This window comes from Gossypium hirsutum, chromosome A06 (genome assembly GCF_007990345.1).
Source record: "Gossypium hirsutum isolate 1008001.06 chromosome A06, Gossypium_hirsutum_v2.1, whole genome shotgun sequence".
Taxonomy (NCBI): Eukaryota; Viridiplantae; Streptophyta; class Magnoliopsida; order Malvales; family Malvaceae; genus Gossypium; species Gossypium hirsutum.
Window position 1 is genome coordinate 123,161,732 of NC_053429.1, and position 22,231 is coordinate 123,183,962.

General features: G+C 33.7%; 2 protein-coding genes and 2 long non-coding RNA genes across 4 annotated transcripts; 3 read left to right on the forward strand and 1 right to left on the reverse strand.

The window, feature by feature from the left end:
- Window positions 1-206: 206 nt before the first annotated feature.
- Window positions 207-1,079, forward strand: LOC107942973 (uncharacterized). The gene is made up of 2 exons (XR_001695947.2): window positions 207-339; window positions 738-1,079. It is a non-coding gene; the product is annotated as an uncharacterized lncRNA (long non-coding RNA).
- Window positions 1,080-9,585: 8,506 nt separating this feature from the next.
- LOC121230775 (uncharacterized) lies at window positions 9,586-11,042 on the forward strand. The gene is made up of 2 exons (XM_041116162.1): window positions 9,586-10,640; window positions 10,756-11,042. Exon 1 carries the CDS (start codon window positions 9,591-9,593, stop codon window positions 10,620-10,622), a length of 1,032 nt encoding a protein of 343 aa, XP_040972096.1. The 5' UTR covers window positions 9,586-9,590; the 3' UTR covers window positions 10,623-10,640; window positions 10,756-11,042.
- Window positions 11,043-11,858: 816 nt separating this feature from the next.
- LOC121230776 (uncharacterized) lies at window positions 11,859-13,538 on the reverse strand. Its single transcript, XR_005928895.1, has 3 exons — window positions 12,942-13,538; window positions 12,528-12,680; window positions 11,859-12,088 (listed from the first exon to the last, which is right to left on the reverse strand). It is a non-coding gene; the product is annotated as an uncharacterized lncRNA (long non-coding RNA).
- A 3,959-nt stretch (window positions 13,539-17,497) lies between these two features.
- Window positions 17,498-18,594, forward strand: LOC121230559 (uncharacterized). The gene is made up of 3 exons (XM_041115468.1): window positions 17,498-17,964; window positions 18,079-18,163; window positions 18,316-18,594. Exons 1-3 carry the CDS (start codon window positions 17,498-17,500, stop codon window positions 18,592-18,594), a joined length of 831 nt encoding a protein of 276 aa, XP_040971402.1.
- Window positions 18,595-22,231: the final 3,637 nt, after the last annotated feature.

Genomic DNA, 22,231 nt, shown 5'->3' on the forward strand with positions numbered 1-22,231 from the left:
CAGGAACTTAATTGCAAAATAACGAAAAAGAGAAAGGGCCAAAAGCGAAAATAGCCCTTCCGCACAAAAACAAGTGGATCCTAGCGGGAACGGGTTGGGTCGATCCGACCCAGGGAAAAACGACGTCGTTTTGTGCCCTGGGTTTTAATGCCAAAACGGCGCCGTTTTTGAGCGCTATAAATAATCCAAAATCAGAAAAAAAAGTCATTTGCACCAAAATCAGAAAAAAAGGAAGAGAGGGAGACTTGGGCGATTTTCGATGGGAAATCCGACCTCTCCCTGACCGCCGTCCACCGTCGCCGGCACCTGCGCCCGCCACCGTACACGGTGGCCGGAAAGGTAAAAATTTTATTTTATTTTTTGCTTTTTTTATTTTTTTTGAATATATGTGTATATATATGTAAATTTGTAAAAAAAGGAGAAATAAAGAATTTTTGAGAGCTAATAAATTAAAAAAAGGAAATAAAGGAGATAGAAGATTGCTCACTTTTAATCTGTTTTTTTTTAATCTGCCGTATGTTTTTTGTTTTGATCTCACTGTTTTATTTGTTTGAATCAAATATGTAGAGATTTGTTGTTTGTTTTAGGTAAAAATCTCTTGTGTTTTATTCATCCTCTCCCCCCACATACATTAGATGATTAGGGCTTTCATAGCCAAATACAAAGTGGTCATGTTTCTGCTATTTAGTTGCGTATTGCCTTCCCTTCTCTGTCTTTTCTTGTTTTTGTGTTTGCAGGCGTGGTGGGTGGCGGACATGACTGGGCAGTGGCCAGTGGTGAGGTTCAGCGCCGCAGTCAGTGCAAGTGTCTAGGGTTAGGTATTTTTGTTTTTTCTATTTTGGGTTTGGATTGTATTAGGCTTGCTGTTGGGTTTTGGGTTTTTAATGTGTTGGGTTTTGGGGTTTAATGTAAATGGGTTTTGGGATTTAATGTAAATGGGTTTTGGGGTTGGGCTTGGTTGTTGGGCTCGGATAAATTGTAAACGGGCCAAAATTGGCCTACAACAAGCATAAAATTGTTAATAAAATATTTAAAATAATTAAGTTATTATTATAAATAATGATATTTTTTTGGTACTATTTTTCAAGTTAGTCTTATCATTCAAGTTCTGGGTTTGTGACTGTCTCTATCAATAATGTCGTCTTCAGAGTTCAAATTTACGTTATTTGCTTAAGAGTGCAATGTATCTTATCACTGCACCCAACACTTGTTGGTATGATATACTTAGATCACTAATTGTAATTCTATACTAAAAAATTATTTATTTTAGGAAGCATACTTGAATTTGAATTATTCGATTTACATTTAAATTTTTTTTAACTTACTAGATTCATATATTAATCATATTTGGATAACCAATGGATAATTATTTATTTTGGATTCATATAGTAATATTTAGATTTAATTCAGTAATAAACAAAATTGAATTTTGAAAATTTCATATTTGAAAATTTTTACAAAAATATCATATATGTGATATATTATCATCTTTATCCAATATATTTAAATTATATAATCTTCTTTATTACAATAAAAAAAATCATCACTCATAACTATTTAGGTTTTGACGAATAAGGCATGCTTCCTTTTAGTTACCAAAAGTAACATTCTTTGTGCTTACAAGTAAGCAAAGGACAATACTCTAATTTTTATAAGAGGATGTTGATATGTTAAAGGGAAAAATCAGCTAACATGTTGTGCTTTAAAATGATGAAATGGAGATTATACTTAAGTAAAATCATAGATATGTGATGATTGATTGGTGATATACATGTTTAAATAACAAGCATGCAAGTTAGGTGTGAAAGAGTGATTTGGTAATAAATCTGCTTGGGACAGCAGCAGTAACGTGACTTTGGAAAATCACCATAAATTGTAGGAGATGAGTTAGAAGCTGCATAAATTATGTAATTAAATCTTAATGAGTCTAGTTTCAAATGGAATAAACGAGAATATATTTTGAATTCTGTACAATGAGAAATTTGATTCGTAATGAAGAGTGGTCAGATTAGTCAAACAGTGAAACATGGGAAACTTTGAGAAAAATCTGGTATTGATTGGCTAAACCAAAAATTCTGAAAATTTTATGGATAGAAGATATGTGAGTCTATTTTCAAGGAAAATTAACGGAACTTGATTTGGAGTTTCGTAGCTCCAGTTACAAATGATTTAGTGACTGTTACTCAGGAAGACAGCTTGCAGTGAAATTATGATTATGTGGTAAACATTAACAAAAATTTGTTAATGAGTTGCTTATTGTTTTCTTATAAGCTTACTATGATCTGTAGGTGTAGTTGGCCGAATATTGTAAGGGGTTAATACGTAGTTTGTATTTGAATAGTTAGATTAACGTGTTAGTAATCCAATTGTAGGCGGTTCGTGTGTGGATTTCGTCAGCATATCGTCGCAAACAGGTGTGTAACTAACACCCTCTTTCTTAGTCTAGATCGGCAAAAGTTGAAAAGCCGAAATGCGGAAAATCAGTATTTTGTAGATTTACGAGTGTGCGAATGCTCGTGAGGTAAATCGATTAATGTTTTTGGTAAGCTGCAATGTTTGGACTGCAAAGTGCATGATTTCTGTGCCCTCGATATTTTTGGGCTTAATAGGCCAAAATTGGAATGATGGGCCAATGGGCCCAATTCGGTAAGAACCCTCGGTACGTGATTCTGTAGTACGTGAAAGGTAGGAATATGCATGAAAAAACCCTAAAATAGATAAATTACTGAAATACCTTTAAAAATGGAAAATTTACAGTTTTACCCCTAGGAGATAAATTACCAAAATACCCCTAGGGTTAAATTGACTTAAATGCATGTTTGACTGTTGTTATTTACTGCATGCCATGTTGTTATTATCTGATGCATGGGATTGGGATATTGACGGAGGAAGTACTGAAAGTGGCTTGTCCACGTACTGGAGGCTTTGCCTCAATTTACTGTTAACTAAGCAGCAATGCTGCAACTGTGGAGTGTTGGGCTGGGTGGGTTGAGCTATCCCTACATGGAGTGTATGGCTGGTATGGGTGGAGTGTAGTGGTTGGTGGGTTGAGTAGTCTCCCAAAATGGGCTTGCATATGTTATTGATGTTGCATGTATTTTGAAATGAGCCTATGGGCCATACTGTTATCTGAATAAGGGGCTAAGGCCCAGTTTATTGTAATCTGAAAAGGGCTCTGGTCCAGTACCACTGTTACCTGAATGGGCTTAGGCCCAATAGGCTTGAGCTGACTTGGGCTTTGAATGGGTTTTCCTTACACACTGAGTTTCCCGCAAACTCACCCCTTTTATTTTCATCCACACAGGAAATCCCCAACCATAGTGGGCTTGGAGCTGTGAGGGAATTTGGAGTGACCACCAATTTTGAAAGTTTGATTTTCTTCTGGTGAACTGGACATCCTTTTAATTACGTTTGAGGTTTTGGGCTTTTAAATGTAATAAGGCCGCTTATTTATTTTTGATGGTTTTTATATGTTTTATTAAGATAGGTAATATTTATATTTTAAATGTTGAAATTAGATAGCTTTAGGGCGCGTTTTCAAAAACAGTAATTGATTTCAAAATAACACGAAAACAAGCAAAGCTTCCGCAATGAAGATATTTTCCAAAAGTAATCACTTTTCCTAAAAATGACTTAATCAAATCGGTTTCATAGAAATATACATGACGTTAAGGTATGGCAATGGCGGTTTGCATGTCTAGGATTGAATCTGAAGGGAGTTTGGTACTTAAGCAGTCCAATGGACTCACCTCCTCTTTTCCGGTTTCCTACCTGGTGCACAGCTTCCATTCACTTTAACCTATAATGAAATTATCTTTTAAAACACTCAGTAAGTTTTCTTTCTGGATCGAAAATGTTTTGAATGCTTCGATGTGGCATGTCGGATCCGGCCATAACGTCTGGGTCGGGTTTGGGGTGTTACAATTATACTATGAATGAAATGTAAATTCAAATGTTGTTATTTAATTTAATAAATGAATGGTTAAATGATGTAAATTATTTTTTTATGCTATAATACTCCGTAACCCTAACCCGACAACGGAGATGAGTTAGGGGTGTTACATACATAACTATTGAAAATTATAAATAAGGTTAATTTCAATATTTGGTACCTTTACCATAGCCAAGTACTTAATTGAGCACCTGATTTCAAAATATCCAATAAGGTGTTCAAAATTTTTTCTTCCATTGCAATCAACTACATTTCATTACTTATGTCTATTTAAATTTATTTTATTTCATTATATGAATAACAATCGATGAATAACATTTTTTTAATAATTTAAAAAAATTAATTAGTTGTTTATGTGACATACACATGAATTTCTACGAAGATTCTACATCAGTAAAGTTAATAGACATTAACTTTTTCATCTATTTTAGAGTGATCTAAAAAATAATGAAAGTTATAACTATTTCTTTAACGGTTTTGTTGGTTTGTTTGGATTAGTTTAAATCCATTCTTCAATTTCAATCTTTTCTTATTTATGACTATTTCTTGGGGTTCGCCAATCAATAGTAGTTTAAAATTGTTAAAAAATAGGGGAAATATCAATGAATAGTAAATCCATGCATCTAGTAGTTCTTGAAATCTCGTTAGAGTGTCTGGTGAACCATGAGAATTGTAATGCCCTAAAATTTAAATTTCTGTTTTGTTAAAATCTACTGTAATTAAGTATTTGTTTTAGTGATTAAGAGTTTTGATTGTGTGTTTGAGGTCATAGGTTAAAATCTCACCCTTGAAAAAATTTGTTTTTTTGTCCCTATTATTATTTTGGTCCTTATTACTTAAATACTATTTTCGTTCAATTTGTGATAGAATAAGCCTGCTGATTTAGTGGTAAGGTGTTAGCTTACTTTTTGTTTTTGTGTTTGAATCTTTACGTGAGCAAAGTGACAATATTTTTGCTAGTTTTCTTAGGTTCAACTACGTCCACTACTCCCATTATCCATTTTTTTCTTTCCTTTGTTTTTCCCAAAATTTTCTGGCATTTTCCCTTTTTTTCTTCTTTGTGTTTTACTATTCTAGTCTCTGGTGATTTTTACCAAAAATTTCCCTTCATTACTATTTTTCTAACTTCCGTCGTGCCGTCAATCTTTCGGTCAATATGCGTAACTGTTCTGTATTGAGTTATAAGTTTTAGGGATGGAATAAGTATTTGTTCTGTTGTTGTTTTATTCATTGGGGTTGTTTTAATTGAGAAATACTTTGGATTTAAGTGAGGATTTTGGAACTAACGATCTTCCAGCGAGTTAGTTTTCTGTGGAAGCTGCTGATTCATTTTGGGTAAGTATTTGATGCTAAGTTTGAAGTTAATTTGTGAGCTTGGGTTTATTAATTGAAGTTTGTAATTGAGAATAAGGTTTAATTTCGGGATAATCATTATTAATTGAATGTATTAAATGTCGTTTTTAGGTTCTGAGAGTCTCGTGTTTGCTTCGATATCAAAATCAAATTAGGTGTGTAACAAAAATATGATAAAATAGGGAACAACAAAAGCCAAAATTTGGGGCTGTTGATGCCACACGGTCGTGTGTGACACATGTCTATGTGACAGGCCATGTGAGAGACATATATAAATTTTTTTTTTTCAAATACCAAATAATTACAAGTTACCCTTATATATTAACCTAAGAGAATCTATTTCTACCATATTAATCTAAAACTTGTTATTATTAGTACTGAGACTGTGAGTAGACTATGCAAAGTGTCTACTTTGACATACATTTTGTGACCGATCTTGTTTAACATATGAAGTACAATTGGGCCGTATGGGCCATACAGGCGTGTGTGAGACCGTGTGGCAGGCCTTATGGGCCACATGGGCATGTGGGCCCAAATTCTGAAATTTCCTAGGGTTATATTTGTCGTACGAGTCTAACGTAAGCCATCCGTAGGGTCCGTGTAATGCCAATTAGATTATAAAACATGTGAAATGAAATGTTATAAGTTAAATATGATTAAAGTATGCATGATTAATATATTGTAAGCTTAGTATGATCTGTAATATGATAAGTCTAATCTGTTTTTTGTCAAGTACAATCTGTATCTGTTATGAGAGCATGTATGACATGTATATTCTAACATTTGTTAATTATGTATGTGCATTGGGATGGGATTTGTGTATATGGAGGAAATGTGGGCAGTTTATACATCTGTCGTATGTGGTAGCTCAGCCACATGTATATTTGTATTTTGCGATGAATCGCCTATTGATCTGGCAGCTAAGTTGCAAATATTCTGAAAAGTGTCATACTAACATTAAGCGGTGTGTAGAGCTGGATGGGTATTTAATACCCTATGTGGTGTGTTGAGATGGTCGGAGATAGTGTGTAGCGGATAGGGGTAGGATTGTAAATCTGCATCTGATATGTTTTGATACTATTTCGAGTTTTAAGATATGTTTGATTAAAATCTGAAAGCGTGTCTGAAATGATATTTGATGACTTTATTATATGTTACACACTAAGTTTTGAAACTCATTCTTTGTTTTTTTTATCCTCAGATTTAGGTGGGCCGATGCGACTGGAGCTCTATTAAACGTCTTTTTGAGATTCATGATATTCTAAATTGGTTCATATTGTTTTGGTTTTGTTAGACTGTTTTTGACATTTTTGGGGATTGTTTTAATTTTGGGTATTACTTTCTTTTAACTGTTGGAACGTTTCCAAAGCTTCATTTACTTTGACTACAAAATATCAAATTTCAAAAATAAAATCTCGTTTTCCAAAACTCCTACTAGATAAGAAATTTTGTTGCAAAATCAAGAGATTTTATAAGGTTTTATCCGTGAAAACTTAATAATTTAATTACGAGGAAGTGTTTACTTAAATAAATGAGAATCTGGTTTAATGAAAGTGTTTCTGGAATTATGAACGAACTAAGGTAACATCTCTAGATCTGGTCATAATGTCTAGGTCGAGTTTGGGGTGTTAAAAGAATTGCTCATTTAAGAAGCCAATGAAGCATGAATGTGTACATCTCTAGGACATAACAGAACTTGTCGGAACCGAAGAAGCAGCAGCAAATGCTGAGTATGATAATGTTCTCAAGGAAGCCATTAGACGAGTGCAAGAAGCTGTAACCACCATTAACAAACATTTAGAAGAAGTGAGATATGAAATTGCAGCCCTTGAAATAGAGTAGGTTCACTATTATAACCCAAAGTGTTTAGTCACTTAAATTATATAGTCTTTGCAAGGATTAAAAGAAAAGGGTTCGAGTTTGGGTCAAGGTTGGTGTAAAATGCATGTTCTATGTGGTGGGTTGGGTCAAATTTCACTTTAATATTTTATGCTTGATACATAGGGTTTGGTTGATGAAATGTAAGGTTTTCATTTTTTTTTAATTTAAGTATAGAAATAGTTTATATTATGGCCTTGCATAGAATTTGGATATTCTTTTATGTTTCAAGTTACTTGGTTGAAAAGACATAAATTAATTAATTATTTCCAACTGGTAATTGCCTCCCATGCAGTTTCTTGCTTTTCAAGTCATACCATTCCTTGTATGACAAGGATTTTGTGATGAATAAAACTGTTGAAATCATCCTTATCTTTAATAAATAATATATTATTGTATTAATTAAATAAACAAACAAATAATCCTTATCTTTATCCTTAATAAATAATATATTGGTTATGTCGGTGCTAAAATTATATTAATTAAATAAACAAACAAATAAAGAAAGCAAAGTATTATTCTTGTAGAAATATTTCACTTTGTTTGGATTTTTTTTATAACATATAACCTTTACTTCGAATTTAATTCTCTTTCTTTTTAAAAAATTCTTTATTTTTGGATTAAATTCTTTGAGTATATTATATGTTTGGATGTATTAAAATTTTTTAGTTATGATATAAAAATAAAGGCGAGGGGTCTTTAAAGCCCTTGAACTTTTTAAAATATAATTAATTAAGCCTTTATATATATATTGGGCTATTAACGTTAAAGTTTTAATTTATTAAATTATTTAACCATTAAAGTTAATAATAGCTATTTTTGGAGATTATTTTCGTCACGAGGTACATCAGGATTGTGCCATGCAGGAAAATATAGTATTTTATATTAAAAATAAAAAAATATAAAAATTAAAAATATTAGAAATGGAATAAAATATAAAAATTGTAATAAAACATTGATAATTAATAAAATAACAAAAAATATTTATAAATTACGAAAAATAAAAATTATAAAATTATAAAAAAATTTAAAAACATAGATAATTATTAAAATTGTTAATAAAATTTACAAAATAGTAAAAAAGCATAAAAATTATAAAAAAAAATAAAAATATATAAATTTATTAAGTAAATAACATGATGTATTGGTATTTAGATTTAACATGATGATTTGAATTTTAAATGAAATGAATCTACTTAATTTACACTAACGCATGTCCAACATATTTTTTCAAATAAAAAAATTGAAAAGAGAAGATAGTTGGCACTACACAGCAGAAAATGAGAAATAATTCTCTCAAACCACAACTCCTCAAACTACCATTTCTCAATCATTCCTCAAATTAATAATTCTCTCTTCTTTTATTCATCTCCTTCATTCATTCCTATTATCTCCTTCATTTCTCGCAAACACACTAATCAATGGAGATTAAGAATGAGAGTCACAACAAATTGGTGCAACAGATTACCCATTGCTTTTGTCGGAAGCATCCCTTGGTGTTAGTGGCAGAGCAAAGCAATGAAGCTAAGCTCTCAAAACTTATTGCGATGGATGTGGGGAACTGCTTTCAGCTCTATACTTCATTTGTATTCATTGCAATTATCACCTTCACAAGCAATGTGCAGAGGCACCCCTTTCACTTCCTAATCACCCTCTCCATCCCCAACACTCAGACGTAGGTTTTTTTCTTCGACAAAGGCCACGTTCTTTTGACTGGGTATATGGTTGTGCATTATGCAAGGAAAGACATAACATGTTCTTTTATGAATGTAACACATGTTATTTTTCCCTTGACATCAAATGTGCTAAATTATCTTCTTCGTGTAAGTTCCACAAACATGACATCCACAAACATCCATTGACCTTCATAGAAAGTTCCACGGTCATAGATGTACTCATAAGATTCAATTGCTCCTGGTGTCATGAACCATTGACAGATGCTATATATTTTTGTTCTGACTGTCTATCATTCATCATTCACAAGAAATGCCTTGATGAGTTACCTACTAAAATTGATCACCTTACACATCGCTTACACCCTCTTATTCTTAATCGCGGTGATAGTGATGGCCTGTGCAACCTATGCCAAAAGCAACATTCCGGACCTTTTTATGGTTGTTCTCTTTGCCAATTTAAAATCAATGTTGAATGTGCTTGGCCGAGGTCTATTGTTGAAGATAAAAGCCGCCATCAACACCCATTCTCCATGCTTTGGAGACAAGGTTCATTCATTTGTGATGCATGTGACAGTGAGGGAAATTATATTTCTTATATATGTTTGAAATGTTGCATCATAGTCCATAAGAAATGCACTTCACTCCCACGCATTATCAAATTTTCTCGACATGATCATTGCATTTTTCACAAATATTTTCTTCAAACACAATATCTTACAAGGCAAGATTGCATGATTTGTTTCAATGAAGTGAAATTAGATCGCGGGAATTACTCTTGTGGGAAGCCAGGTTGTAATTACGTCGTCCATGTGAATTGTGTCTTAGAGGATGATGAGTTGTACAAGGTAATTGAGGAAGAAAAGCAATGTGAGGAGCTTTATGAAAAATCTATGCAGTCTTCCATCATTCGTTTTATTGAAATGAATGAAGCTAGGAAAGCAACAACGATTCAACATTTCAGTCATCAACATTGCTTGGTGTTAGCAGACAAGATGGAGGAAGAAATTGATAGAAAATGTGATGAGTGCATGCTATCTATCTCAACTCTCTTCTATTATTGTCTAGAATGCCCCTTTTTTCTTCATAAAACGTGTGCTGAATTACCAAGGATCAAGCAACATTGGTTTCGTCAAGGTAATGCCATTCTTTTGTTCAAAGGCTTCCTGGAATGTAACTTTTGTGATCAACGTTGTAGTGGTTTCTTCTACTATATTGGAGGTTGGGAAATGTGCTTAAGGTGTGCTAAAGTTGCTGATATCATGAAATGTGAAGGACACCAACACTTTCTCTTTATTGATTTCAAATATCGGGAGAAATGTAATGGTTGTGGAAAGAGGTGTTCCAATGGTGCATTCAGATGTGGAAAGTGCAGATTTGCTTTGGATTTTGGATGCTTAACATTACCACATTCAACTCTTCACAAAATTGATGAACACAAGCTAAAGCTTACTTATGATGATGATAAAGAGCAAATTTATTGTGATATTTGTGAACGACAAAGAGATCCTAGCCTTTGGTATTATTCTTGTTCAATATGTGATACTTCTGCTCATCCCGAACGTGTTCTTAGACAATTTCCATTTGTCAATGATGGAGTCACATTTCCTTCTTATTATCACAATCATCATCATGATCTTAAATTTTTTAGGAAGGTTGAGGGCTACCTTGAATGCTTTCATTGTGGTAAGCTTTGCCAAGAAGAAATTCTCAAATGTGAAGAGTCTACATGCGACAATATTATCCATTGCGAATGTTCGGATTAACAAGTCTAAAGCTTTGTGGTAAGTAGCCTGAATGATTAAAGAGCTATTATTTTTTAAAATCAACAATGTTGTTATTATTTCATGATTTTGTTTTCATTATTAACACCAATTTTAATTATCTACATGATTGAAGATGTAATTTGCTCAAGTGGAAAGCATCAGAGGTTTTATCCGATCCAAGGAGTTCACAAAGGATTTGACATATCATTCTTACTTGTTCGATGAAAAGAAGCTCAAATTCTAAGTGTGATTTGGTTTAAGTGCTACTTTGTTTAAGATTTGTTTAGGTTTGTATGATTTGAATTCAATATTTACTTTGGAGTTCATCTATGATTGAGTGTGTAAGATTTGATTTCAATATTATTGTGTGATTTATTGGATTTGAATTATTTCTTATCTAAATTATTTTTCATTTAAATCATTTCCGCAATGTTAATTAACTATTTAAATTATTTTTTTATTATATATATTAATGAAACTTTTAAAAGCCACCAATTTTCCTTCATGATAAATGCTTTTCTACTGCACTTGTTCTGTGTTGCATATATTTATTTTACCAAGTATAAATATATATGAAGTTTTGAATACAACATGATTATATGAAATAAAGTTAATTCCAATATTTGGTCTCTTCTAGAGTGAAATGTTCATTTGGAGATCTTAATTCCAAAATTATAAATAAAATGCATGGTCTAATTAACATACACAACCATTAAAAATTGAAAATAAGGCTAATTTCAATATTTGTACCTTTACCACAGCCGTGTACTTAATTGGCACCCTAATTTCAAAATATCCAATAAGGTACTCAAATTTTTTTCTTCCATTGCAATCAACTATATTTCATCACTTATCACTTATGATTAAGAAGCATGAGCTATTGAAACCATGCATAAACTAATGCATTTTGCAGCAGTTGGCTACTGGCATCACTCCGAGCCACACACCAGCTTTCGGCTTGAACAAACGAGAAGCTGTTTATTAGTAATGGGAGGAAGAACAATACCAACATTAAGACTGGTACTGCCAGGGATATGAGTTTAAGTTGGTAAAGCAAAAGAGAAAAATTTTTAAAAAGGAGAAGAGTACGGATAGAGGAAGGAGAAATAGAGGGAATGGGGGGAGGGCCACTTTCTGTTTCTTTTCAGCTTTTTCTTTTTGTATTTATTATGTTTATATAGGTAAAAATACTTTTCCGGTTCTTCTCAATTTTAATATTGAGCAAATTGGTCCCTATAAAAAAATCGGAACAATTTAATTATTTTCAATTATAAAAGTGAACAATTTCATGTGGCCCCTATGTCCATATAAAAACTGAAGGAACAACTAGAAAGCTATCCAAGGAACCTTACTTGAAGATGATTTAAACAAAGATTTGGTCCAAACTAAGCTTGGAAGCATCATTATCATGAGCCACAGTAGGACGTATCATCCAATATCTTGTCAATATCATTGAGAGGGCCAACCTGCGAGAGCAAAAAGGTAATTCTCAACTTCTGTGAGCTATCAAAATTATTCAATATATGTAGTGACTGTCATGACAGAGTACTATTGAAACATCAAGATTGACAAGGTATATCTTCTCACCAGCCTAAGCCATCCCCACATTTCTTGAGAGTTGTAAACTTTGACCATTTTCATTTTTGAACTTCAAATACGAATCAAAACCCAACTTAAGTACAGCAAACAAATTACAAACATTATAGAACAAGCCATTTTTGATAGAAGTATTAGTCTTGAAACCGGACACTGATAGAAAATAGACCGTAGGGAATGGAAACTTGAGAAGGCAAAAAGAAGTGATTAAGGTGCACTAATTCAGGGCAAGCACCTTTTCCTTTTGGGGGTTCCATGAGCGATTAATGAGTGATTAAAGATTAGGTAAAGGTGATGTTTGATTGTTACCTTTTCACCCAACATTTCTAGAGGCTTATAATTTGTTATCCCAAATCATGATGCCTGCCGCTCCCAATAAAATTCTCGCTAACCAACAGATTAGGAGAGTGAATAACAGTAAAGACGAGTGTTCAAAGTCTTCTTGAAACGACCCACCTTATCCTGAAACAAAACAAATGAGAATGCAGTCACATCACACGAACATAAAATCAAACAGTTGGTCGGCAATCGGGAATACTGAAAAAATAACCCAATAGAAGAACTTGAGAGGTTCAGCTATAGACGTTTGTCCATTTAAATAAATCCCTGAATGCTTTTTTTAAGCCAATCTAATAAATTTCTATAAGCAAACAAATGTAACAGAGTTAGAGTTCGATATTAACCTAAAATTATAACAAACCAATAAAAACAAATGAAACTAACCTTGCCTACGCATGAAAGCAGGTGATCCTATCCGCACACAACGACATGAGCAACGCTGGGCAAGGTTACACCCTTTCGCGAGCAAGACGCGGATACCAAAGAAGCTAGAGGGCTGGGCAAATCGAAAATTATCATTACAACCTACAAACTTGGAATGATATTCAGCTCATAGAAATCAACAAGAATTTGTTGATAAATTGATGCGATTGTTCACATTTGCAAATAAAAGAAAAAGAATAGCATATCACGCTGGTAAGCTTTGTCAACATGAAATTGTCAAGTCTACTTCCGTTGCAAATGTCTGGGTTACTAAGCCTAAAGCTCTCTAGTAAGTACTCTAGATTTTAATCATCAATGTTGTTGATTGCTATTATTTCATGATTTTGTTTTCACTATTAACATCGATTCTAATTGCTTCATGATTGTGGATGTATTTTGCTTTATTGAAAAGTACTAAAAAAATTATCTGATAAAAGGAGTTTACAAAGGATTTGGGATTTCATTTCTACTTATCCGAAAGGATACTCAAATTTTAAGTGTATTTGATTTCAGTATTACTTTATTTAAGATTTACTTATGTTTGTATGATTTGATTTCGATTTATTTATGATTTGTTTCAGTTTATAATATTTGAATTCAATATTCGAGTTTGGAGGTCGAGTCGAGTTGAATTTCATAATTCAAATAATTCAAATAACAGATTAGTGTAAATGCTCTTTTGTGAGTTAAAATTTTAAAATTAATAATTACAATTTATCATACTCAAGTATCTTATTTATTTTTATTATTTTGTTTTGAATTTTTTTCAAATATATATGGTTTTAAATTTATGTGCTCTAACATAAAATTAGTTATACTATAGCAATATTTTTATTTAACATGTTTAATTTTTTTAATTTAACTCGAATAATTTCACTCGATTCAAAAAAAATTTGAATTGAGTTAGGATTATAAAATAGTTACTCGTGAACTCGAAATTCGAAATTTTTTTACTCGATTCAATCAAGCGCTCACCCCTAGCTAACAGTGATTAAAAAAGAAATTTACTAATAGTTGAGTGATCATTTTATAACTTTTCATGGTTGAGTAACCAAAAAGAAATTTACTAATAGTTGGATAACTACTAGTATAGTTTAGCCAAATTATAAAGATTTTAAATTAATGCTTAATATGACAACCCTTACTAATGAACAAAACATGTTTAATCAAGGTTTAAATATATATAAGTTTATGACGGTTGAGTCTTAGTTCGACTAAGTATAGGTATTTTTGTCAGTATAGAAGGACGTGGGTTTAAGTGCGCTGAAGCGTATTATCCTCCTATTTAAAGGTTGAGGAGGACTATAAGTAGTTCTAAGCATAATATTAAAAAAAAATGATAACTAACTTGGTATCTGCACGTGGAGTGTTCTTTTTCTTGTTTATGTTACTGTAATGGGATTACTATTAATTACAATCATTGATTCATTTACTTGCAATTGTTGCATACCTTGTTTCTCATCCTATTCATTTACTTGGTATTATCGACCCTTAACCCGATGGAATCTGGGTTGGGTTCTACGCGGTTGCACTTTAAGTTCGTATGACATTGATAGTTCTCGTATAAGGCATTCGCATCCTCTAAGAGATTATATGATAAGGGTTTGCACGCCATCACATAATCGAACTTGACATATTGAGGGTTCGCATGTCATCACATCGACGAAATTTACCATATAATACAAACACATGTGAAACCTAGAGTAGAGTACATATCGACATGCATAGAATCTACCTATAATATCACATCTATGAATAGTAACATATCATATAAATGCACAATTTTCATTCATCTAAGGAGGATATAAAAAAACACTCAACATTACTATACTTCCAACTTCCCATATTTAGGGTTTGATAAGTTTTAAGGTGAAATTAAATAAAGTAAACAGCTTTTCTTTTTCTTAATTGGAAATAATATGAATGTAAAGAACCCCTTAATTTTAACAAGCTTTGATTTTGAAAGTATTGAACTTTGTTGATGATATATTATAAGTAAAAATAATAATTTATTATTTGGATTTTGAAAAAAACGTAAAAGAAGAGAAAAAAAATTCTATCTAACTAATAAAAAAATTGAACAAATGTGTTGCCCAAGGCATGGTCTAATAGACTAATACGGTGTAGAGTGCTAGTATTTTTCATTCATCATACACAACATTCTTTTTATAAATCTAAAATCTAAAATTATAAAAAAAATAGAAGTCTAAAACCATCAGAAATAATAAAATCTGAAAAAAAAAACTATAAATCACTAATCACCAACTCTAATGGCACCTTTTTGGGGACAATGAAACCAAGCTTTCCCTGCAACGAATAAAATACCATTGTAATAATGACTCAGATTGGCCTTCAACTTGCTTGGTTTTAGGATCATACCAAACAAATCTGTGATGGCTATCTTGAAAGAGAATCTCATTATATTTACACTCCATAATCGATCTAAATATTTGTTGATCTTGTGAGGTTGGTACTTCAATGTTGAGTTGTTTAACCCAACTATCCCATACACCATATTCCTTCATCGCCCATACTTTATAACCATTCACAATATTTTGTCCTCGTTCGTGAATTAAACATGAGAAGAAGTTCCCATATTCCGTAATCAAAAACTCGGCGTCACCTTCAAAATCTGGATCATTAGGCAAATTAATCTCTCCAAACATCTCATCCTCAAATTGAAACCATACGATGGTTTTGATAACTTTCTTGGATGGTGACATCTTCAGTCCTTGCCAATGAAAAGCTCCGTTGAAACACCCGTTGCCTCGATACAAAGGCGACAAAGCCAACAAGCTTGGAATTTCCATTTTTATCGTTTTCCAAGAATTCATGTTTAAACTATAAACTTGAACCTGAACTTCCGATGAAGGCGAATCACGACGGTAGCTAATCTTTACCACTTTATAGTCATTGGATTTATGACAAAACCCAAAACCAATGGCGACAATTAAATCATTATAGGTTGTGATGACATTGCGGAAGCTCCATAATTTCTCTTGTGGAAGGATTGCAAATATGTATTCTCAGCCTATCATCTTTCTTAAGAAAGCAGCCCATCTTATTACTTAAGCAAACTAATCCATTGATTGAACCAATTATGAATTTTCGTGGTTGGTCAAATAACGACTTCGAAAGTTCGATTCCATAAGAATAACATCCATAAACGAAAAAGCCATCGGTATTTCTACCGTAACTATTCAAATGCATGGCGATGAAAGTAGAGTCTTCAATGAGATTCCGCCATGATTTTTTAACGTTTTTGAATCGGATCAAACTTTTGACCGGCAATCTTGATAAAATTTCTCTTTCGATCTCGTCTGGAACTTGAAAACTTCCCACTGGCTCCTTCCTTCTCGTCATCCTTTCCAATAAATTGAATCGAAAAAAAGAAGAGAGCTTTTCTAGTCAAAACCCTAAATCCTAGTAAGGCTTTGCCATCTAAGAAATTTATTATATATCGGCATAATTTCTTATTTTATTTTATTTGACACAGTTTTGTTATATTTAAACTTTTATTAAAAAATAATTTAAGTTAGATTTGGTAATTAATATTTATTATATAAATTTATAATTTAAGAATTTTTTTTTGAATTTTGTGTGTTTCAAGGTGTTTATTTTCGAGTCGTGTTGTTGTTACGACTTTACCATCTTCCATATAATTCAACCAAAAAAAAAACTTTTTTCTTTAAATAATTTATGGTAGATTTCGTAATTAATATTATATTGGGAAAAGGTTTTGATTTTATTTAACTATTTATGGTAGATTTGGACATTAATGTATATGTATATTTTATTGGGTCATACCATTTTATATTTATATAAATTATATATTTGTTAATTGTGTATTATTTGTACAAGGTTGAACTCTTACACTTTTAACATACCTAAAGATGTTTGGAAGATGCTAAGGCCATCAAAATACCTTTTAAAGTTGTCATTGTTAAACTTTGACCTGCAATGCAACATCAGACCAGCATGCAAACCAGCATTGGAACTAAACCAAATGAAGCAGAATCATTTTGTTTATTTGTAACTTGATTTGGTTGCTTTGTAATCTAACTTTTAAGTTAGTAGGATTTGGTCAAGATTTGAATGTGATAGCTGGTATGTCAGCTACATTTTGTTTGTAATTTTAGCTAAGCTTTTGACAAGCATTTATGGGAGCAGTTATGTTAGGTAACTGTCAATTTTATTGTAACATATATATACTTTAGTCGGATGAAATGGAAAGTAAGAAAAATTCATTTCTTCCAAAAATTTCTGTTTTGTTGGTAGTTTCTTTCTGCAAGTCTCAAGTCTTTGAAGCCTAAGCTTCTTTCATATTTTAGTCGGGTTTATTACGTTGTTGCTCAAGTTTTACACTGAGCTTCATACTGCTTCCGGATAAATTGTTCAAAAACCCAACAAATAGTATCAAGAGCCTGTCATCTTTGAGGGCCTCTGTTGTTGGTATTTTTCTTTGTGGAGAAAACTTAAAGAGGAAGAAGTTGAAGTTGTTGTTTTGTAGCTGCAAGATGAGTTTTACACCACCACCTGTGTTTACTGGAGAGAACTACCATATCTGGGTAGTTAAGATGAAGACATACCTTCAAGCACATGATTTGTGGAATGTGATCGAGAATGATGCTGAACCACCTCCATTAAGGGCCAATCCAACCATTGCTCAGATGAGGCAGCATAGTGAAGAGTGTGCCAAGAAGCATAAAGCAATGGCTTGCTTGCAAAATGGAGTATCTGATGTGATTTTCACTCGGATAATGGTATGTGACTCACCAAAGCAAGCATGGGAGAAGCTAAATGAGGAGTTTATGGGGTCAGACAAGACAAGGCAGCGGCAACTGATCAACCTTAGGAGAGACTTTGAGAACTTGAAGATGAAAGAGTCAGAGACCATCAAGCAGTACTCTGATAGGATAATGGCCATAGTCAACAACATTAGGCTCCTTGGTGATGGTTTAGTGAGAGCAGAGTTGTTGAAAAGGTCATTACAACTCTCCCTGAGAAATTTGAGTCAAAGATTTCTTTATTGGAGGACTCGAGTGATTTATCAACCATCTCATTGTCGGAGTTGGTAAATTCTTTATATGCACTTGAGCAAAGGAGGGACAATAGGCAGGAAGAGCACCCTGAAGGAGCTTTCTAAGCAAAGGCCAAAGAAAGCTCAAGTTCAAGCTACAAAGGCAAGAAACCATGGCTTGATATATAAAAGGGAGAAATCAAAAAGGGATGTGGAAAAAAAGAGCTTTCCACTATGCATTCACTTCAAAAAGACCACACATTTGGAGAAGAACTGTTGGCACAGCCAGATGTTCAGTGCTGAAGATGTAAACAGTTTGGTCATGTTGAGAAGGTGTGCAATAACAAAATGAAGGTACAAGGTCAGCAGCAAATGCAAGTTAAGGCTACTGAAGACCTTCAAGCTCAGGAAGAGCATGTTTTTTCTGTATCCTGTTACGCAATCTCAAACAAAATCAGTAAGAACTGGTTAGTTGACAGTGGTTATTCTCACCATATAGCTTCAGATAAAAGGCTGTTCAAGAATCTTGACAGAAGGTTTACTTTCAAAGTCAGAGTTAGAAATGGCAACCTTATTGAGGCTAGAGGTAAATGAGATACAGTGATCAGCACATAATCAGGTAGCAAAGTTATTTCTGATGTACTTTATGTGCCTTTATGTGCCTGGCATTGACCAAAACTTGCTTAGTGTTGGTCAGCTAATTGAGAAGGTTTATTCACTAGTTTTCAAGAATAACTTCTGTGTTGTTGAGGATTCATTTGGTCAAGTACTGGTTACAGTGCCTATGACTGATAGGTGTTTCATGTTGGATGTAAATCAGCTAGAGAAGAAGGCCTATACTAGTGCTACTGACTCAGCTAGTTTATGGCACAAAAGGTTAGGCCATGTTAGTCACAAATCACTTGGTTTGCTGAATAGATTGAATTTGGTTGAAGACATGTCCAAAATTGAGGTCAGTGATGATGTTTGTGAAGTTTGCCAGCTTGGTAAGCAGGCAAGACTGCCCTTTCCAATTAATAAGGCATGGAGAGCTCTAGGCAAGCTCGAATTAGTTCACACTGACATTTGTGGACCAATGAAGTCTTCCTCCTTAAATGACAGCAAGTATTTTGTGCTATTTATTAATGATTTCAGTAGATTTTGTTGGATCTATTTTTTGAAGTAAAAAATTAGAGGTGTTTGAAGCATTCAGCAAGTTTAAAGCTCTAGTTGAGAACCAATCAGGCTGCAAGGTCAAAACTTTGAGATCAGATAATGGTGCTGAATATTTGTCCGAAAAGTTTCAGAAGCTGTGTGAGCAAGCTGGAATTCATCATCAACTAACAACAGTTTATACTCCTCAGAAAAATAAAGTTTGTGAATGAAAGAATCGAACAGTGCTCGATATGGCCAGATGTCTGTTATTTGAAAGAAAATTGCTAAGCAAATTTTGGGCTGAAGTAGCAAACACTTCAGTGTATCTGCTTAACAGGCTGCCTACCACTGCTGTCAAGGACAAAACTCCTTTTGAAGTTTGGCATGATCTCAAACCAACAGTGCCACACCTAAAGGTGTTTGGTTGTGTCTACTACACTCTTATACCAGCCGAAAAGAGAACCAAACTTGACAAAAGATCTATGCCTGGGGTCTTTGTTGGTTACAGCAGTATCAATAAAGGTTATAGGGTATTTGATCCCTCAACAAAAAAGATTTTGTTGAGTAGGGATGTGAGGTTTGATGAAGAAAAAGTCTGGAATTGGAGTGATGCAGATGCAAGTTTGAATGAAGAAAATCAGCTAGACAACAGCTTAGAACCAGTTGAAAATGAGCCTAGCAATGAAGACTTTGATGATACTCCTGTGAGAGGCACCAGAACCATTGCAGACATCTACCAAAGATGTGATGTTGCAATAGTTGAACCTTCAGATTTTGAAAAGGCTGCCAGGGACAAATGCTGGAAGAAGGCCATGGAAGCTGAATTAAAAATGATCCACAAGAATGACACTTAGGAATTGGTTGACAGACCAGACCAGAAGAAAGTCATAGGTGTCAAGAGGGTGTTTAGAGCCAAGTACAATGTTGATGGCTCATTGAGCAAGCACAAGGCGAGGCTTCTAGTGAAAGGCTACAGTGCGCAATATGGCATAGATTTCATAGAGACATTTGCTTCAGTAGCAAGGCTAGACACAATTAAACTTTTTTTGCCTTGGCTGCATAGAAGAAATGGAGAATTCACCAGCTTGATGTCAAGTCAGTATTCTTAAATGGCTTCCTAAAAGAAGAGATTTTTATTGAACAACCAGAGGGGTTCAAGGTTCCTGGTGAGGAGAACAAAGTTTACAAACTAAAAAAGGCCTTGTATGGTCTAAAGCAAGCACCAAGGGCCTGGTACGATAGGGTTGATGAGTACCTATATCTAGGCTCGATTCGAGAAAAGTGTTAGTGAACCTACACTTTTTTATAAAGAAGTCAGGAAATGAAACTCTTCTGATTGTCTCACTTTATGTGGATGACTTACTTATAACTGGAAGCAAGGGAGAGTTGATCGATAAGTTCAAAGTGCAAATGCAAAAAGTTTTTGAGATGACAGATTTGGGAGTCATGACATACTTCCTTGGCATGAAAGTGAACCGATTTGATCAAGGCATCTTTATTAGCTAACATGTCTTTGCTTTAAAGATTCTCAATAGATTTTGCATGTCCAATTGCAAAACAGTCAACACACCAGTGGTTCAAGGGGAGAAGCTGACTAGTTGTGGGAATCAAGAAAGGGTCAATGAGAAGGAATATCGAAGCTTGGCAGGTTGTTTGCTTTACTTAACAGCTACTAGACCTGATATTATGTATGCTGTTAGCTTACTGTCTAGATTCATGCATTGCTGTGATGTTGTCCATTTTAAAGCAGTAAAGAGAGTTCTCAGATATTTGAAGGGAACTTTGAATCATGGAGTGAATTTTGAGAAGGCAAAAGAGCTCAAATTGATAGGGTATTCAGATAATAATTGGGCAGGGTCCATTGATGACATGAAAAGCACCTCTGGATACTTTTTTACTTTTGGCTCTGGAGTTTTCTGTTGGAGCTCAAAGAAGCAACAAACTGTTGCTCAATCTACAGCTGAAGCAGAATACATTGCAGCTGCTGCAGCTGTTAATCAAGCCATTTGGCTTAGGAAACTTTTGTGTGACTTGAATGAAGTACAAGTTGAAGCAACTGAAATCAGGGTTGATAATCAGTTAGCAGTTGCTATAGCTAAAAATCTTGTTTTTCATGGCAAAATGAAACATTTTAAGATTAAATTTCATTTTGTTCGAGAGGTTGAACAATCGAGGGAGGTAAATTTGGTTCATTGCAGCTCAGAAAATCAATTTGCTGATATTTTAACCAAGTCTCTCGGTGCTACACGATTTGATGCTTTAAGAAGAAAAACTGAAGTTTGTTGCATGCAGTCCAAGGAGGAGTGTTAAACTTTGGCCTGCAATGCAACATCAGACCAGCATGCAAACCAAAATTGGAGCTGAACCAAATGAAACAGAATCATTTTGTTTATTTGTAACTTGATTTGGTTGCTTTGTAATCTAACTTTTAAGTTATTAGGATTTGGTCAAGATTTGAATGTGATAGCTGGTATGTCAACTACATTTTGTTTGTAATTTTAGCTAACCTTTTGACAAACATTTATGGGAATGCTTTAGCCGGATGAAATGGAAAGTAAGAAAAATTCATTTCTTCTAAAAATTTTTGCTTTGTTGGTAGTTTCTTTCTGCAAGTCTCAAGTCTTTGAAGCCTAAGCTTCTTTCATATTTTATCCGGGTTTATTACGTTGTTGCTCAAGTTTTATACTAAGCTTCATACTTCCTCCGGATAAATTGTTCAAAAACCCAACAGTCATCTTTGCGTGGAAGATTCTTAGCAGTTGAACTTGATAAATGAAATAGATTTATGGCAACGGAGTGCAGTTTTTGTGAAGCTGAGGCGGAGACCACAAACCATCTTTTGTACAAAAAGGCGGTTTGGTTTGGTTCATCCCTCAGATTGCAACTTTGGTGTTAACTCAATTGGCGCTTGGATTATGCATGTCACGGAACAAGCCAAGCCATGCCTGAAGACTTCACAATCTTCGCTATTACTTTTGGATCCATAGCAGCAAAGTTTTATTTGAAGATGTTACTCCGAATCCTATGGCACTTATTAAAGCAGCATCGGAGTTAATAAACAACTAGAATGAGGTACGGAAAATCCTGTATTCTCTGC

Coding starts and splice junctions, on each gene's coding strand:
- LOC121230775 (XM_041116162.1), top strand. CDS start 9,591: ATGATTTGTTTCAATGAAGTGAAATTAGATCGCGGGAATTACTCTTGT.
- LOC121230559 (XM_041115468.1), top strand. CDS start 17,498: ATGAGTTTTACACCACCACCTGTGTTTACTGGAGAGAACTACCATATC. Junction 17,965..18,078: donor AGAGCAGAGTTGTTGAAAAG/GTCATTACAACT, acceptor TATGCACTTGAG/CAAAGGAGGGACAATAGGCA. Junction 18,164..18,315: donor CTCAAGTTCAAGCTACAAAG/GCAAGAAACCAT, acceptor AGATGTAAACAG/TTTGGTCATGTTGAGAAGGT.